This window comes from Sycon ciliatum, chromosome 8 (assembly GCF_964019385.1).
Source record: "Sycon ciliatum chromosome 8, ocSycCili1.1, whole genome shotgun sequence".
Lineage (NCBI taxonomy): Eukaryota > Metazoa > Porifera > Calcarea > Leucosolenida > Sycettidae > Sycon > Sycon ciliatum.
This window is the reverse complement of record NC_088650.1, coordinates 11,281,875-11,301,874: the sequence shown is the minus strand read 5'-3', so window position 1 is coordinate 11,301,874 and position 20,000 is coordinate 11,281,875. Positions and strand designations below refer to the sequence as shown.

At 46.0% G+C, this 20,000-nt stretch overlaps 2 protein-coding genes across 2 annotated transcripts; both read left to right on the top strand.

The window, feature by feature from the left end:
• Positions 1–2,031: 2,031 nt before the first annotated feature.
• On the top strand, positions 2,032–12,848 carry LOC135823401 (uncharacterized). The gene is made up of 7 exons (XM_065336248.1): positions 2,032–2,579; positions 5,995–6,110; positions 7,954–8,047; positions 8,970–9,059; positions 9,480–9,695; positions 10,281–10,601; positions 11,669–12,848. The coding sequence occupies exons 1-7, from the start codon at positions 2,216–2,218 to the stop codon at positions 12,031–12,033; spliced, it is 1,566 nt and encodes a 521-aa protein (XP_065192320.1). The 5' UTR covers positions 2,032–2,215; the 3' UTR covers positions 12,034–12,848.
• A 2,487-nt stretch (positions 12,849–15,335) lies between these two features.
• On the top strand, positions 15,336–18,926 carry LOC135823399 (uncharacterized). The gene is made up of 4 exons (XM_065336246.1): positions 15,336–15,663; positions 16,744–16,993; positions 17,405–17,725; positions 18,112–18,926. Exons 1-4 carry the CDS (start codon positions 15,574–15,576, stop codon positions 18,147–18,149), a joined length of 699 nt encoding a protein of 232 aa, XP_065192318.1. The 5' UTR covers positions 15,336–15,573; the 3' UTR covers positions 18,150–18,926.
• The last annotated feature ends 1,074 nt before the right edge of the window (positions 18,927–20,000 follow it).

Genomic DNA, 20,000 nt, shown 5'->3' with positions numbered 1-20,000 from the left:
CCACTACTGAACACTACAGGAACCTTTCAACGTTTGCGGTACTCCACAGTACCAGTCATGTGCTGTTTACCGCCTCCCCCGTGTTGTATTCTAACGTTAACGTTATTCATTGACTGAGCGTTCTTTGCTTTGCACTACACCCTGCTATCATGTTAGACTATTTCCTACAATATGTTACTGTTTCCATTCGCTTCCATGTAATTGGGCGACATCGCCCGTTTGGTTCTGCGAATTCAAATAGAAATGTACTTACCCACAGTAACGTTAGCTGTTCTCGCCACTGTGATCTCTCGGATGTCTGGGATGAAGGGTCGTGAGGCCCACCCTAGCTACAAAGTACCCCGGAAATTACGTACTTTTCTCTTTCCCGACGGGTAACTTGATATCGGGGTTTCACTGGAATTGCACCTCACGGAGATACATGTTGTCTGTCCCTATTCGAAGCCTCCATGATCGAGACAGGTTTATATCAGGTGGACCTTCACCGCAGCGTTAGTGGTTACTATTCCCCAGGCTGCCCGATGGCTGTACAACGCTCATTAAACTCTCGGTGACAATGGCGTCGACCTTTCGTACCCTGATTTTCATTTTCTGTGTTGAATGCCAATTATGTGTATTATGCATGCGAAGGAAAACACAGCGCGAGCCCGATCCAATGGTCAAATGCTCTGCGTGTGCGGCGACCGTTTCTCTGCGTCAGATCACGCGCTATGAGCTCGCAGTATTGTCTCTCATGGCCGGTCCCGATAGCATTACGGGCTGTGATGAATAGATGGTAGCTTGGAATGTCCGGCACGGGAAGCGTCACCCGCGGGGCGCGGAGTCCACCAGAAATGGGTCCAGGTACTGAGAATCGTGCGCGTCGTATGGCTGTGTCTCTATTGACAAGTATTGTGATGTTTACCTTACTTCGATCTGCGACGCGAAGGCCTTCTAGTCACCTATAGCTATCGTGAATAAGACCATGGGAGGAGACTGGACATGTACATGGAGTGTTTTCCTTTTGTCAAAGGGCGTTTGCTGCACGAGACGTTAGACGTGTCAGGCTAAGCTGACCGTGGCTAATGTGCAACAGAGGTAGCGCGTCCAGGACTGGAGCGATCAAGCAGGACCAGCAAGCAGGTGTGAACTTCCCACACGGAAACTATCGGTTAGACATGACTGCACGTTGCCGGCATGTTTTGAAGTCCAAGCCTAAATAAAGTAATGGCTGGAGCTTAAACAGCCGATGCTGGGAGATTGTATATTGTATATTATGTAAAATGTACGTGATCAAGTGGTATGCTATGTACAATGCACGAAATAGTGGTTGCGACTTCGGCGATGATTTGTTTGAAATGGGTTTGCTCCCCACACAGGAGCTCGCGCTATTCCGCCGACTCGACTTGACACGTGAATGACTCACGACTGCCATCCAGAGCACACGAGAAGTTCCTCGGACTCGACACGTACAATATACAATGTAATACAAGTGCCGCAGAGAGGGAGACAGTGTGGAAGCTTTGTTACAACTCTGAGTTTCACGTATTACTACGATCAGCAGGCCCTACATGCCCTACATGGGCATTGAACACTCTTCGGACAGTGAAGCACACCACTTGACTACACTGATTGTAATACATGTTCTAAAGAGCCACTCGGGCCGACTCCTCGTGATCCGGGCCACTATTGCATTCCGGTTCTGCACTGCAGTACTGTACCGCCAACATAGCCTGTATATATACAGGCTTGACGCGATTACACAGCACCACACTGCTGCACAAAGACTCAAACTTAGAACCCTGATAGAGTTGGCATGCTACGAGGACCAGCTAGCACTAGTACAGACACAGGCACGCAACTGGTCCGATTATAGACATCGTTGGCAGGTGGTGGTGTAGAACTAGGAGTAAGGATAACGCGATTGACAGCCTGGTCTCCGGGACAGTGTCCGCGCGACAGGCTTCTGGGCGCCCGGGAATTCCCTGTTCTCCGTGCAAACATCATTCTCATTTGAGGTCTCAACTTTAGAAGACCAGCGCATTCCCAAATGCTTGACTTTGCTGTCATGCGAGACAGAAGAGAGCTCCTGGCCAGCAAAATCAGTTCTATAAGAATGGAATGGTAAGCTAACCTTGCTAACCACCCTGATCGAGAGGATTGCTTCTCGAAAGCGCCCAAACCTACAAGTACAAGTAAATTCCGCTCCCTGACGACAGGGAGAAGTTGTTTAAAAATGTCTGAACGAGTCGGTGAATCACGGAGGGTGAGCTTAGTCACCCAGCAACTGGAGCATGCCCTGCAGCTTTCCAACACGCAGCCCTTCGTTCGCCCACAGCAAGCCACAGAGCGACAACCGCCGCCGGTAGCACCCAAGAAGTGCGATTGTCCTGGACGACGGCGCAGTCGCACGGCCGATTCTGGAAGGAGCAGCGCAATATATTATGCAGAGGAAGCGGAAGGCTATGAGATACCTCGCGATACCGTCTCCAGTTCAGAAGGTCACGAATGTGCCGAGCGGGGCTCTCCACATTGCGCTCAACCAAGGTATCGTCACCGATCATCGGCTTTCTCGGCGCCAAAAGACATCAAGGGGTCAGGTAAGTGGTACATTTAAAGTGCCTTTAGTAATTGCAGTCACCGTTGTTGTATTCACGACAGTGAATCGTCATCATTTACGCCCCGAGCTCTTCCACGGTGTCATCATTTTTCGGCAAAGAACGTCTTCAGTAAATACTACATGTAGTGGTGGTAATCCAGTTTTCCTTGGAAGTCGTAGGAGATACATGTACCTGACATTGTACATTGTAGGTAGTACGCATTGTAGGTAGAACGCCATTGTAGGTAGAACACATTGTAGGTAGAACACATTGTAGGTAGAACACATTGTAGGTAGAACGCCATTGTAGGTAGAACGCCATTGTAGGTAGAACGCTGAATGAAGGGGCTGACTCAATAGTATAAAGAAGGATACGTGCCTGGGTATTTCGAAGCGATTGCATGACGGGAATCAGTAAGTCTTTTAAAATGGCCTGTGCCTACGTTGACGTTGAGATCAGCGAGAAAACCAGCGCATGCCGGGCAACGAAGAATGTGCACATGCTATATCAGCTGTGCAGGGATAGGTGCACTGCCCCCCCCCCCCCCAGACGTAAGGTCTAGGGATCATGGGGTGCAGCACGCATCGCTTCAAAGTTGGCTGTTTTACCTAAAATACTTGGAAGATGGGTTTTAAATATCTTTGATTATTATTGCATTTTGCGCTCATGTTTAATTATACGAGACGTGGATGGCAGTCGCGAGTCAGTCAAGTACATCTAACAAGTCAAGTCGACGGAAAAGCGCGAGCTCCGATGTGGGGAGCGAACACCTTTCTACATGATTGTATCTACACTCATGTCTAGCATGTACACAATTACATTGTATGTACATGTTTCGCTCCCTGATATCACAACGTATGTGTAGATTGGCAGCAAGATACCTTGCATTTTACTTTGTACATGAAAGAGAATGTACAGTACATTGTATGACCAATGGCAATGCATTATTGAGAACGTGGAGATCATTGAGGGACGGTGCATTGCATGGAAGGCAGAAGTACCGTGGATTTTTTTAAATACCACAAAAGCATATAACATGAATGCACTTCCATCCAACTCAAGCTGTTGTACAACATGACGTATTGCGGAGATGTGCAATGCACATGTACAGTGTACATGTGTATCGCCACAAGGATGCCAAAGATGGGTTGTCTGTGACGTCAACTGCAGATCCGTCTTAGTCCCTTGTAGCGCTTCTATTTGCATTTACTTTCCGGTTTTCTCACGGCAGAAAATGTGCATGTCACTTTATTTGGATGGGCGCCCAGAGTACAATCATGTACGTGTACATGTAGAAGGAGGCGAATGAATGGGCAGGAGAAGCTACCACTACCAGTACAGTCATGTACAGAGAAATACATGTACATTACTAGTGTATACGTGTAGCTGGTACTTTCCCTATAATCCTTGAAGCGACCCACCCAAGTTGGCCCTGTCACAAAGTTGCCAACTAGCTGTGGACCGCCGCGATGTGGTGTGGCAAGCTCGGGTGTCAAAACTGCAAATGTGCGCACGGGCTACATGCACATGTATAATGGTGCCTGCAAGCATGGCATGTCATGGCCTAAACAAGTCATTCATTCGGTAGGCACGCACCAACTGACGCTGATTTGTTTTCCATACTATTAACATACTAACACAATGTCATAATACATGAACATGAACATGTACATGGGCTCGGATGGAGAGCCAAGGATAAATTTGTAGAGTGGAATTTGCGAAGTAAAACAAAGTTAAAAAAATAAATACTTGTAGAAAAGAAAAGGTCGGTCAGTGTCGTGCAATGTTATCACATGACCTGATTGTTCAGTATCTGGTGGTGTTAGTGGACATTATAGCATAACTTGTAGTTCCTTGGTTCTTTTCTTTTCTATTTATTATTATTATTTAAAATTTATAATTATGCATTCCCGCGGCAGCGTCAACAGTGCAAGTGCAAACCACCCATGCACAAACACAGTCCACACGTTCGCTTATGCTGGACATGGTAAGGGAAGCAGTTGATATAGGAGACATAAAGACAACAAGCACAAACGTAGCTGTTAATTCCTTGTGACTTGTGTATAGAATGTGTTTAAAAAGTGTATTGAGCGATATTTCCGTGATCTGGGAAAAAGGTGACGGCGCGGTTTCATCGCCGAAACCTCTACTCGCAGATCATATCCAGTAGTTGCCTCCACTCGCTTCGAACTGCAGCTACATTGTACGTCTTATCGGCGCTCCAGATCTTCCAGGCTCTGCAATCGCCCGCACGCAGCTCGGTTGAGGTCGTCGTCGAGCTTCACCGGCAGGGTGATGCGAGGGCGGTCTCTCCACTTGCGGTCATCACATTCAATGTAGCTGACCATGCTTGGGACGGCGGGGGTATCACTGGGAAGTCGAAGGATATGGCCAAATAGCCTCCACCGAGCTCTGGTGATGATGCGGCTGATCGGCTCTGCCTTGCACCTGTCGTAGAGTGCTGTTGTTGCGATCGTCTGCGGCCAGACGAAGCCGATCAGTGAGCGGAGCTGGCCGGTGGAATGCGTCGAGTCCACCCTCGGCAGCTGCCGTCAATCCCCATGTGCCGGCGTTGTATACTAGCACTGGTAGTACAAACGCATTGTAGAGACGAAGCCTCAGTTCTTCTCCAACGGTACTGCGCCGGCTTCATAGTGACCAGAGCGATCTAAACGCTGCAGCGGCTAGTTGTTTCCACCGAGAGACATCCTCGTTATCCCCGAGGAGTGACCCACCCGCGCTTCTTGGTGGTGCGCCACTGTTCCGCTAACCTGTCCAGGGATCGGCTGAGAACGGTAACTTCTGTTTCTGTTCTGATTCTTATCTATACATGTACAATTGTTTGTGTAGAGGTACATGTACATGTACATGTACATACATGTACATGTACATACATGTACATGTACATGTACATGTAATTATAATTATAATTCACATACTTGCGAGAATTCTCAGACTGCCTAGACTAGAATGCTCAACATCACAAGGAGGAGCAATATGAAAAAGGCTGAAGAGAACAAAGACAACAGGCTAGAGCTTGTCTCTGTTCTCTTCCGCCTTTTTGGTTTAAAATCGTTATTTTTTGAAAGTACATGTAGATCAACTGAGGTTCATGCCCCCCCCCCCCCACACACACTCTAGTAGTAGTGATTCAGATCAGGTGCCGAGTCAGCAAATCGGATACTAGCACCCAGGCTGAGTGGTGGTGACAATGGACACCATCACGACCTGCTGGACGGTGGGGGTCTGTCTGCGTATTGACCAGCGCGTGCGTGCGTACGTGCGTGCGTGCGTGCGTGCATGCACCTGAACTTGTATTATGTACATGTGTGTTTGTGTCTGTGTGTGCACGCAAAAGGCCTATTTCCGTGTGTGCATAATCGTACAAGTATTATGCAATGTGTGTTGTGTACAGGTGTTAATTGCGTCCTGGCTGATCCACCATGCCCCAAGCTTGTTTCACATCAGGCGGTCAGCGCCCAGCTGAACAAACAGCTCCTGAGAATGCCGAACGCCACATCTCAACGCACCGTGAGTGTGATCGGGTTTATTCACATGTACACTTCTCCAGAATGACCTGATCCAAGCCCTATCAATGTGTTCCGTCGGTAAACCACCCCCAATTGTTATTATTCGGAAAGCCGGGCATGTAAAATTGAGCAGCGACAATTCCGGGCAAACATCCTGGCGACAACCTTCCTTCCTTCAACGGCGTGTGAACCCTGACGGAACATCACAATCAGCCTGGTGTCTGCGCTATTTCTCTTTCCGACTCGAACTTCATGTCTCTTTCTATGTCTTTATCTCTCTCCGATTCTCTCTCCATCTCTCTCTCCTCTTTCTCCCTTACTATCCATTTGCCTATCAGCTTGTCAGTCAGCCTTCTGTCTATTTAAACTACATTATGACGTAGCTGAGCCACACAATAGTAGCAAAGGACCTACATGTAACTCTGACGGACACTAATAGACATGTACTAGTTGATATCGACAACCAAACGTTTTCTTCAAAACATGATACAAGTAGATAAGTGAGTTCCTGTCTGCCTTTTGGTCCTGCCTGACGGTTGTTCGTCAGTCTGTCCGTTTGCCTTTGTTTTCCACAAAGGCGAGATGGGAATATAAATAATAGGAATGCTTTCATTTAAAACAATTTGCTTCGATATTATTATATTGAAGCAATAATTTTTTAAATGAAAACGTTACTATTGTATTGTTTTGTATTGTTTTGATTTATTTGAATTCGGTATCTCAACAGTACAATGAACAACTTGGGGATAATCCGAATGACAACGTCACTGCCTGGACACACACCATGTCGCTGGGGTAATAATGATACTGTGCGACTTCGACACCAGGCTAGCCCTTTCCCAAAGATGCTCGCCACTTGTTTCGCAACTTTTCGATGTTTAGGAAGAAATCGCAACTTTCGCAACTTTCTTCATTTTCGCCAACTATTTCGCAGCTTTTCCGAAACCTTGGCCCTAAGATATGGGGTCAAAAGGTCAAGTCACGGACTGCATGTCGGACAAATGCATACTCGCTCATTTCTCACCTGCCTTCAGACTCATTTCAGAGAAATAGTAGATCAACGGTAGTTACGATAATGTGCCTTCCTTTTTCCGCACACTGGAATAATGTAGGACACATGCAACAGGCTACTGGCACTGTGTAAAGTGGTGGTTCACAGCAGGTCCTGAGCAGGAAGGGGTGTACGAGTTTTCTGTCGCTGCATTTCTACTAATGCGCATTTCTGCTCCTTTTTTGGTGGTTTTTGCACAAGAACTCTCGAATTTTAAGTTGCGATATTTGCAACTTTTGAGCTTTTTCTGAAAGTATGGATGCGATTTCAGCAGCTAGCACTTGTTTTGGCACGGTTGCGAAAAGCATAAGTTGCGAAAAATTATGGCATCTTTGGGAAAGGGCTACACCAGGCGCCCTACTTCGTGTCTTTGTCACTCGAAATTAGAATAATAATAATAATAATAATAATAATAATAATACCATTACGCTACCCTGTTCGGAAGCCTTATTGGTACTATCAAGAGTAGATAAACAAGAGTGTGCAACTCCGGATCTCTCCTGCACAATCTGCAGATACGCGGGGTATTCTGCCCACGGCGGAATTTTTTGTTTACGTCACCTTTTTTCAGAGGAACGCGGATTTTGCCGCAGAGCAGTTTGAGAGCACGTGCTGGGCACCGACCTTGTAGTGTAAAGCCCAGCCAAGTGCACGAGGGAAAACTCTCCAAAAGGCTCGCAGCGCGTGCGTCGTCGAAAAGATTACGTCAACAAAAAATTCCGCCGTGGGCCAACCCATCCGCGAGTTGCACACTCTTGTTTATCTACTCTTGGTACTATGTTCTTGCTTGCAGGCTTCTGAAAGTCCACAACGACCGCCAAGGCGCAATAGCGATGTTCAGACTACAGCCCGCAATAGAGAACCGGAGTACGAAAACACTCAAAACGGTAAGCCGACGTTGCTCTCTCGTCAACTCATTATTTTGACCAGCACAATAATTATCGTAAATTAGGCAATTCATTTGATATCATGCAATCATGTACTTGCACATGTACAGTACACTGAATGTACCAATGACATGTAGTTCATCGCGATTCACCGCCCACGTGTACATTGTATGTGCTTACTTTGCTGGACTGTTCAATACCCCTCACTGAAGGCATGTAATATGTTTAATTGAAGACTCATGCAGCTTCCGATATTCTCAGGCCGAAACAGGAATTAGTATAGAGTACAGCAAGTACATCGCGTGAAACGTAAAGGACATAAGATGAGGTGATGAGGGTAAGTGCCGGCAATTCGAAAAATAGAATAAAATTATTATTAAAGGTAGTGTATCTGCTACAAAGGCAGAAAAATGATCTCGCCGATTTTCTTTGTTCTCTGCCGCCTTTGTGGTATTGCTCCATTCTTGTGGTATTGAGCGCTCTAGGCAATCTGGGAACTCTCGCTATTGTGTATTGTATCTGCTACATTGTGGGTGGTTTCTTTTCTTTTTATTCCACAATCACGGCGATCTAATTCCCGTAAACACGTGATACGGGCGATGTTAACCAGCCATGGTGTGTGCGTGTGTGTGTGTGTGTGTGTGTGTGTGTGTGTGTGTGTGTGGTGTGTGTGTCGTGTGTGTGTGTATGTGTGTGTGTGTGGTGTGTGTGGTGTGTGTGGTGTGTGTGGTGTGTGTGTGGTGTATGCGTGCGTGTGTGTGTGTGTGTGTGTGTGTGTGTGGTGTGGTGTGTGGTGTGTGGTGTGTGTGTGTTGTGTGTATGTGTGTGTATGTGTGTGTGTGTGTGTGTGTGTGTGTGGTGTGTGTGTGTGTGTGTGTGTGGTATGTGTGTGTGTGTGTGTGTGTGTGTTGTGTGCTCACAGTACGCCCTGCAATACCTCCACGACACCGTTCGTCTTCATCGCATAGATCGCGCACGGCATCACTAGAATCCGAATGTGCCCAGTCAATCCGTAAGTAAGCCGTGCCCAATTTTTTCCTCTTTCTGGAAGCACATCTGTGGCATATTTCGATCTGATTAAGCACTTACGTACATGTCATCGCGTCTCAGCCTACTAGTATTGTATTTCAGGAGACTAAAAGAGAGCCAAAAGGCTACATCCATACAGTTCCTGTGATCTTTGGGACATTTATCTCAAGAAAAACAGAAAAGCGGATCAGAGAAACAGAAATACATAATCATATTCATAGGTTTGAGGGAAATTATATATTATCATATTGCGATGCATTTGTATGAAATGGGCAACAGTTAGCATACTCCAGGTAACAGCTAGGTCGTCGTGTCCTACATGCATATCATTTAGAGAGGATTTCTTTTAAGTTAATGACTTAATTCGTTCGCTATTCTGCACATGTGCCTGTGTTGCTTGCAGCATCCCCGCCGCCAGTACATGCCCGGCACCGTTCAGCCACCCCAAACAGGTCCCTTGCACCACTGCCGTCATCCGAGTGCAATGGGCCACAGTCAGCACCAAGTACGCCTGCCCCGCTTCGGAAAACTCCTCCCCGCTTGCCTAATCAGAAGACGCACCATCCTGACATCAGGAAACCACCACCGGAGCCAAACCCATCATCAGCAGCAGCAGAAGGTTAGTTGGGCTTGTCACGTGATAACGAGACCCTTGGTCGGCTTAGCCGATCTTTCTTGTCCCGCCTCCACTACTTCGACTGCCATTGCAATGTGTCGCTCTGTTATTTTCTTGCATGTTGGCTTGTAGCTATCTTGTCAAAACAAAACCAAAAACACATAAAAGCGCTTTGATCTCCAGGCAGCTGACATCACAGGTCACAACCAAAGTCAACCTTCAGCGTGTTCGCTGTACATGTACTAAGATATCATCGCGTTCAATGCTCAATATGATTATTATCCCGAATACATGATACACATACATGACTGTATCATCCGGGATCTGCAAAGCGTAGAGAGAGAGGACGCTAGGTTGCAGCTTTGAGCTTCACGTTTATTCACCAAAACCAGACAACCGCCATGGTGGTCCGAAACAGGTTGCCTGTGCGGCAGGCCAGGATTTGAATGAAAATTCTCAAACTTTGTGACTTAGAATTCATGTTGCTCGGCTTCGGTGCATTGACAACCCAGGAGAGATTAATTTGTCCCATTTTGCACCTCTCGTGTTTGACGCCGCAAATCCGACTGTGTTTTGCTCTTTTGTTAGATGCAGATCTGCGGCAGGTAGACATCGACATAGCTGATATTGCGCACAACGTCACGAAGTGTAACATCGACCAGGTGTTCAAATCAGTTTACAAACTGGAGAGCTTGGCCTTGAGGCTGGAGTACCCCGCGGAGATGATTGCCGACATGAAGGGGGATATCTCACAGAGCGCAGCACGCGGTCAATGCTACGGCGATCATATCTACAAGATGCTGAAGAACTTTAAAAGCAAATGTGCCGAGCGCAGAGAAAGCGATATCACCCAGAAAATGGTCGGTCTGCTTGTGGACAATGGTTATGGAGCGCTAGTGACTGGGGCCGGTGAGTTCTGATATGCCGCTATGTTGTGTTTGTGCTAAAGAATTCAATTTCATGGATTTAATTTGGGTTAACTTACTTAATGCTGAGCCAAGCTGAATAAAGTAAAGCACATCACGAGAGACCAGAAAGGCTATTAGTCGGATATCCATTATAGGCACCACTACATTAAAACCTGTAACTAAAGACCACCGTGACTAGCGACCAGCCTGGTACTAAAGACCACTCTGCCGGGCACGGACGGTCTCACATTCATATACTATGGCTGTGCGGTGCAAACCTCTAGCTAAAGGCCACCTGCCACTAAAGATCGCTTTCTCTGGCCCCAAGGGGTGGTCGTTAGTCACAGGTTTTACTGTATAAGTAGATGTAGAAGGTATGAGGCATCCTGCAGCTTCGTAACTCAAAGAGAAGTGGTGAGCACACATGCTCTTTCCCTGGGCACTGCAAAAGTCACAAAATGTTGCATCCTGATCATGGAAATTTGCCGAAACGTTGAAAAAATGATTCTGTGAAATGAGTTGTGATTTTTGCAGTGCCCGGGGAAAGAGCATGTGTGCCTGGTTTGGTTTGGTTTTTATTATTTCGGTTCGTTGCCTCAACAGTACAACTTACAAATATCAAGAGGGACGAAAAGAAGCTCACCACTTCTCTTTGACTATAAATAAAATCAATCGAATCCAATCATACGGCGAGAGCCGATTGCAAGCATGTCACTATGTAACATGTCAATGGTTATGTACAATACAGCTCAATGAGCAGAGGTCGGCCGCAACAACAAGTACACATTTGCAAGTACAAGTACACATTATGTCCATTGCGAATTGAAGCTGTGGATTCGGCATGTTCTTGGTTCGCTTGGACGAAACATTCAATTTGTATGGCGATATAAAGAACTGCTAGGACTCCAAGTATCATCAAGAGTACATAAACCTCTTGGTATCATGCATGAACGACCATCAGACAGTGATTGGTTGCTTTTCGAGTTTCGCACTAAGGGAGCCTTTAGCCTAACCTTCAAGCTTTAACCAGCATTCAATGTTCTTGCCTGGTATTGTGGTCCGCTCCAGATGTGTCTCCTATGCCTGTGGCGGCTTTCTACCAGTATCAACGTATCGTGGGACCTGAGCTCACAGTTTCTAAGCCCGCTACAACGCCTAAGGAGGACAGCGGCTTCGGCAGCGAAGGCAGTGTATGCGGCGGCCGGCGCGGCTCCATAGTGTCACAAGAGAGTGGAACAGGCCTAAGGATGTCTGCAATATACCAGGAGAGGTCGCCCAATGGACACGACGCCACAGGGCCGGAAGAGTGTTACATTACCTCCCCCAGTTACTCTGCCATTCCAGAAAGTCGTCACGAAGAGGAGGATGGCGAGCCGATGTACGAACCATCGTATACGTACATTATGCACCAGGTGACACCTGGGCAGAAGTAGGTTTCAACACTTAGCGTCATTAATAAGCCGGGACTTCGCTACCTGTCCGATAATTTTGCCGGAGCCATGCGTTCTTCTCTTTAAACTATACTTTCCCGAATCGGGAAAGTATATAATCGAAACCTACCCCTAACATGGCGATCTTTCCACTATGACATTTTTTAATTATTCAATTGAAAGACAATGAAACGGAAAGTACGTCTCGTCCAAGCCAGCCATTTGCCATGACGACACACACCTTTGGCATGAACCATCCGAACCAGGCATTCACACTTCCAATGTGTCAGTTCCTAATGAAAATGTAGCAATCCCGCACTGCACATTTCTTTCGTTTATTTGTCTCGTTCTAGTTGAATAGTGTTGGTAAAATCCCATCACACTGAGAAAGTCTTAATATTATCACGTTAATTGTTAAACACCTCATTCTTACACATTGGTCGAAGAGATTGGTTATAAATAGCTAACAGATCACGCCCAAATTATCACAATTATCTTCTTTCCTCTTCATAAAACCATTTAGATACAGTCCTGAGTGATACGTTACTCTCCCAGTTTTCGTATTGACATTCCTTAACGAAGCCGCAACCATTCATGGCTACAAGTTTTATTGTTCGTCTTCGAATTTAACCTCTACAAACATCAGTGGCACACTTGGCGTCGCCATTCCTTCATCCTGAATGGTGAATATCCGAACGTGCTTTTTTTTATGAAAGATATAATTGCTATGTGCGTGTACTCCTGCGTGCATGAAAGCATGGGCCCTAGCATTAAATAATACGTCCGTTCTCCTATAACCTTCACGAACCTGCACTCTCACACAAATCGCAGAACATGAGTGGATGAGATGTAAAGAAAAGGACCAAGATAGCCAGTTAGTTGTAGAATGTCAGTACTGTCGGTCAGTTTTGTGCAATGTTATCGAATGAGCTGATTGCCAAGTAACTGGTGGGGCTAGTGGACAATATAGCGTAACTTGTACCTAGTTCCTACTCTTTACTATAAATTCATTGTGAAGAAGAGGTTGGTGCGACTTCAGCGATACTTGGGGAATTGTGTGTTGCTCCCTACATGGGGCTCACGCTACTCCTGCCGACTTGGATTTTCACTTGACTGGCTAAAGACTGCCATCCAGAGTACACGAGAAGTCCATCGAACCGTCCACTCGGTAAACCTGCAAGAAAGCACCAACCCCTGCTCAATACACAGTGTTTCGGGGAAATCGCCCCTCATCAGTTGAGCTTGGGTAGTAGGTTGAGGAAAATTGTGTCTCAAGAGCACCACTTACATCTACATGTACAATGTACAAAGCGCTCTGCAGGCACAAACATCACCAGGAATACAAACAAAATTTTACTTACAGAGACGCTCTGTTTCCAGCGCGACAAACACCTCGTGAACACCAGATGGCAGCGTGAGTCAGTGTCGATTTCAGCTCCAGCTGCTCCCCACTTCCTCCACTACAATGCTGAAGGCGGTGACGGAACTGGGGAGGAGCTGGAGCTGAAAATGAACCTCAAATTTGGTCATGCATGACACACATTTTTGCAGTCATAGCAAAGTAAAATATAATACTAGTTTCCAGAACGTTTCCGTGTGATCATCATCACTTTACATCTTCTCGACCATTGTTCAAATTTGGTGTGGTGAGGTTTTCTCCAATTTTGGCTTCCACTCTTTACTGAGATGAGTTCTCGAAATTGTGCTGATTCTAGCTTTCCCTAATGCTACTATATTGTACATGTACAGGTAGTGGAGCGATGTTGGTAACAAATATAAAAATACAGCTGGCGAAATGGCCTGCATGCTGGCTCAAGAAAGGTAAACAACTAACTTCCACTGCTGTACTGGGACCACCAGCAGTGTGTCACTTGGACACGGTCGTTCCTACTCATCACCCGACCTGAAGCATGAAACATGAACGCAGATCACCCGATGGTGTAGATACACTGGTGTGCGAGTAGTCGTACTTCTAGTACTAGCATTATAATTTTCAGCATAGTCTTTCGAAATATCATTGGACAGCATACGGATGAAGGTCAATGTACTACGTGTACGTGTTGTCAAGTAAGGATTACTCGATGAGCTCCCTGGGCTTCGTGGGAGCTGTCCAATGACGGTAAACAAGGGCCCAATTGTAGCCGCATAAGGATCTTTCCGAAGGGAAACATCTGATTGGTCAGAACCCCAGGCGTGGGCAATTCAACCTGACTTTTTTTGGAGCACGTTGAATGAAAATTGTTGTCAAAACACAGCACCGAGTTGACAGGAACGTGTGCAGGTGGTTGGAGCTCAGTTGCCGCGCGTCATAACAAACGAATCACTGGTACTACGGCACGTCGAGTCCACATCTCTCAAACAAGCGCATGTATACGACTCGCACATATCATTACCGGGCACGCGGTATACCGGTAGTCGTAGTCGGTCTACAAAACGACAACAGTCCTGTAGTCACAGCTTCTGATCTTCATCCGCAGTAACAGTAACGTAATGCCGTACTACTAGTAGTAGTATGTCTTCTCTGCTTGCAGTTTGACATCACTGACACAGCGCGCGATATAACAGGCCAGGGTTCGTACAGTCATCGAACTAGTCAGTGCAACAGTCAGCATTTGCATGACACGCCATAGGGATACCTATCCATCCAGTAGTTTCTGGACGTTGCGGCATGAGCCACAAACCCCTACAGCGGCCACATGTACGGCTGATGCTTGCTGCTGCTGACATAGCCCTGCGAATTTCTGCAATGCTGTCAACTCTTTCAAGAGCGTCATTGAACTGTCAAAATGGCGTGGAGGTCGCGTCATAACACATGATTAATATGCAGCTTCCGAGTAAGTTCGATCCCTTCGCATCTATCGATTTCAACGTTTGACGTTCTGCATCAAGCGAATGCAACTTCTCTCGACGGAGAGTAATTTCAACTGCTGTAGATGACAAAGGAACACGTGCTTGGCCTATGTCAACTCGCGGAGACTTTTCTCGAATCTATCGCGATCGCACTAGACTGACTAGTATTAGTGCTAGTATCGAGGTCTTTCCGGGTTGTTTCCAAAGGGCAGATCCACTGTCAGGCAGTAGAACTAGAAGCGAACATGCAATGATGTCATTCATCACCCATAGCCTGGTTTTGCCATGGCTAAAGAGATCACTGATCACTGATAAGTACTAGTAGTAGAGTCTACACTGCGAAAAATTCCCGGTGCCACCTTGTGACCTACACTATACTAGCAGCAGACCTACCACATTGGTAGCAGCAGCATGCGCGCGCGTCCGAATCCAACACAGTATCAGATAAAATGTACACCAGAAAATGAAGAGTACGTTAGTTTGTTCTTGACTTCCATCTTCTTGCATTTGAATTATTGCTCTTCACAGTTTTGGTGTTACTGAGTAATGCATTGTCGTGGCAAGACTAGTCTCTGCAATATCCTCCACCTGTTTCATCCTCAGTATTGCCCTGGTGTATGGTCGAACTCGATACACTATTCCTGTAACGATTAGTGATAGTTCGTTCAAATTCCAAACTGACTAGAAGACGCAATGGCAGAACACAATGCAGCCGCTCGCAGGTCTGACGTGCCTCACTCCCCATCGCCAGTGCCAGTGGATTGCCACGATATTCCTTATGAGGTGAGGACGAGCTGGAACGCTGAAGCCCGTTTCTTTCTATCAGCTATGCGCTGCACATTGTTCAGCCCTTTGCAAAGGACTGCATCATGGTTTTGAAGCGCAGAAATATCACAGACAGTAGCACATAAAATCCGACCTGTGCAAAGCATCAATGATAGCCCTAGATCACGTGGCATGAAAAGTATACTATAATTTTAAGTATAAAGCCAGAAGTATCTCATGCTGTAACATTTTCTATCGAAGTAGTCAATTAAATTGGTTCACCATTCGAATAATATTTTCTGTTCATCCGAAGATCGGGGTTTCGTAGCGTTTTTAAATCAATTGCAATATCGGTCAGTTTCGTGCTCTCCTACAAGTGCTTAAACAATAATAATCAATTCGCTGCCCAAGTCGCGGCACAGCGATGTAATAGCCCGCTGTATACACGGTGGCCATAAGCGGTTCCGCTGACTCACCACCATGACATCATTCACATAACGTTTATTGTTTTTTAATTTTAATTTTATTTTATTAGCACTGTCTAATAATTACAGTGAGGAATCCGGCCACAACGCATTCTTCCATATACACACAAATACATACGAATAACAAATACATACGAATAACAAAGCCCTAAAAGAAATGCTAAACAGCAATAGCTGCCTCTGAAACCGCCAGTGTGGCGGGAGGCTCTTGTTAATCAACGAGTCTGTGTTGATATTTTCCAAATAATGTTCCAGAAGCCACACTATACAAATGACCTTTATAGTACATGTACTGGTAGCATGTTGTGTTCAATTTCGGTGTAAGCTGCAGTTACAGAAAACTAAACCCCACCAAAATGCCTGATTCAACAGTAGACAGCTGCTTGTTTCTGATAAGGTATTCGACCACATCAGCCATTCCCCACCATTCAATAACCTTAAAAGTGTTACTTTGGCCCCCACCTGCCTCTCTATAAATGTGCTGCTTTAGATCATCCTCTGAGGAAGTTGGTTGCTCCCACACTGGAGGTCGCGCTTTTCCCGCCGACCTGACGTGACACTTGCTTGTCAGACCCACTGACTTAATTCATTCTGGCCTACTTGGTGTTTACAGGTGTTTCCAGTTCAGGAGGAAACCCAGATGCAGACGGGTTCATCTCCACTGTGCCATTGTTCAGGCAGCTCCCGGAATGGTTATCCACTCATGTTTCAGTGCAGTAGCTGCTGTGCACCGTTGTACACGCCCCCACCGCGCCCACAAGCACATGGCCAGCAGCACCCAGCGAATGCTTTTCATCCCAGACCGGGAGCAGAAGAGGTCGGGTATGGATTTGCACCGGCTGGTCACGAGCCTTTATTAAACGGTAAGATCGAGTGTCATGCCATCAGATGCTGTTACACAGTAGAAGAAAGTTGTAGCTCCCCATCTATTTGAAGTAACTCGGCACAGGATTGTTTTATATCATTTAGACTGTGGAGGAGGGATGCCGAGATTCTAAACAGATTTACCACAACACTTTCAGATGTATGAAAGGAAACGGCTGGTCCGGCATGATGTTTTTTTGTGATTCGCTCTCCGACCAGGAAAGTGCTTTGCGAACATCTTTTAGTCCCTTCTTGTAAGGGACTCTGCTTACTTGCCATATTCTCAAATTTGTATCTTTAATTGAAGGAGCACCGGGACTGGTCCTTTCCCTAGGACTTAGAAAATGCAATTAACTGATGCTGATGTCTAAACCATGTGTATTCTGTGCATCCGTATTGTATTCCTGCAGCTGGCCTGATTTGTCAGCGGTGCAATTTCGACTCCATAAGTTTCACCACGTTGTGCATGCGCATGCAGCGGGAGCCTATTCTGCTCGATACCCATCTTAGGTTTCATAACGTGGGTTTGTACCTGGGTTTCTCCGACCAGTACCTGGATGGATTCCTACGCTTCTACGTGATGCACAAGAACGATTTCGGCCACTTGCTGTTCTATCTGCTTCGCGTGTGGAAGCGGTACTTGCTATGGCAGAGCGGCAAGGATCCATGCAGGTGCCTGCTCTCAGTTCTACGCATGGCCGGTGAGCCAGATCTTGCTACGCTTTACGAAGGTAAGGCGCACTTCGCCGCACGTTGCTCTCTTTGATGACTGTATTGTTCTCTTGGTGTAGGAACTTGTGAAAACAATATACTGATCACTCACACACTCACCGAATATTTGGCGAGATTGAAAGATATACTGTTTGAGATTGAGATAATATCTGTTCAAGAATGACAAGAACTAACTGACATGAACTACAGCTGGAGGTTGAGTAGGAGGGAAGTACTGTTCCGTAGACAGCCCAAATAGTGCGGAAGATCAGATCCTGGTTGTCAACAACAGGCAAAAGAGAATCAAAGGAAAATGAAATCAAAACCTCAGCCCCATGTCATATTTTCTCCGTAGCAGTCGCTGATGCTCTCCATCATGCCTTATGTTGCTCTGTGTACCATGCAGGAATCCTGGAGCAACAAGGACGACAATATCATGTTTGACACTTTTCGCTCGAAGCGCTCCATCCAAAGAACTGAATATATGGATTTGTCTAAACCGGTAGCGTATCGGTGCTGGTCGTTGCCAAGCCGTGTTGCTGGTCACTAATCCGGCCCTTTCCAAACCTGATTCTACTGGTTTAGTGGACACTCAGACCGTATATCACACATATTCTCCTGCTGTGGCTTTCCTGCTTGACCCACCTCGAATGTTAATCAGTGGAATTGCTTGCCTATCGCTGCTGACATTTCCAAGGCACACTGGGAATTGTGGATTTCCCTTGAGACCATCAAAATGTGAAGTAAGTTGAGGGCATCATTAGCAGTTCTGAGGAACACGGTCAGTAGTGTCAATGATATACAGAATATATCCTGCTCCAGTGTTGCCACTTGACAGCTCACACAGTTGACAGTTAGTCCTATTCGCAAACTGCTATGTTTGCGCCGTTTACTTGATTCCCATGCGTGCTTCCAAATTCAGGTTTTTGTGCATACCCACAGTGTGAACTTGAGCCGAATCTATTCACCCTCCCCCCCCCCCCCGAAATTAATTCTATCAACTGACCAGAAAGCCCCCGAACTTATATGGAAGGATGTATTTCAATTTATATCAAAGACGGCAGGTATATTTTGTATTTTCATCAAGCCAGCATATCATTATTATAATGTTTCATCTGTTTATCTGCATCCAGTTACATGTACATGTATCTGCCCTCGTGAACCTATCGCTGTGTTTATCACTCAGACTTTGATGCTTTAAGCCGGTTTGATATTCCTTGGTGTTCATCTGACTCCAATGCGATTGGTTCGGCCTGTGGCTCTTAGCTCCGCTAAGGAGACCTACCAAGGTCGAAACAGCTAGCTGTCCGGAAATTGAGTGTGCTTCATCTGCAGTCCAGCAACATACTAGTATATGTTTTTAAAACTATCTGAGTTATAATATTGAACCTACGGCAGTGTATCAAGGCAACATTGCGAGTACCGCGTGAGTATGACTTCATCATAACAAGGTGAGAGGAAGAAGATATGAAGTTGAATGCTGACCTGAGAACGATAATGACCATCGTATCCCTTGGGCTTGAGGGGCAAGATAGCCTGAGATGCAGGAAGTAACGTTAGTTGCTTGCTTTGAAAACAGAACTTTTGATCTCCAGGCGATGTACTTCATAAATCGAACAACCATGGCACAAAAGGTACAGCAAACTGTCGGGCAAGTGCTCAAAAAGCAGAGACAGTTTTCAAAGCCGTTCAACCATGACGTGTGTACGCGAACACCACATCCCCATACCCTTTTAACGTTATGTAGCAGGCATCTAATGTATGTGATGGGCGTTACTAGTAGTAGACAAACAAATGCAACCATGGTATGAAGTCTAGGTACATTTTCTACATACAAATGGTGTTTTCCTGACTGCATATGAATCACTGCACCCAGGTAAACACGGCTGTTGGTACAGCTTTCAGTAGTACTGGTATATGAAGGCCGGCCATAGGCGGAATACCAAAAATATGCGCCAATTAATTAAATGGTGCGTATTTCTGACGGATCAGGCTATCACAAACAAATCGGTTCAAAATTAGTTGGTGCTAATGGGATGGGAACACAACCACGAACATTACACACCCATACTCTCTCTCTCTCTCTCTCTCTCTCTCTCTCTCTCTCTCTCTCTCTCTCTCTCTCTCTCTCTCTCTCTCTATCTAACTATCTATCTATCTATCTATCTATCTATCTCTCCATCTCTCGCTCATTTGTTAGACTTACCTTTCCTTTTAAAGGTAACTTACTCTCTCTCTCTCTCTCTCTCTCTCTCTCTCTCTCTCTCTCTCTCTCTCTCTCTCTCTCTCTCTCTC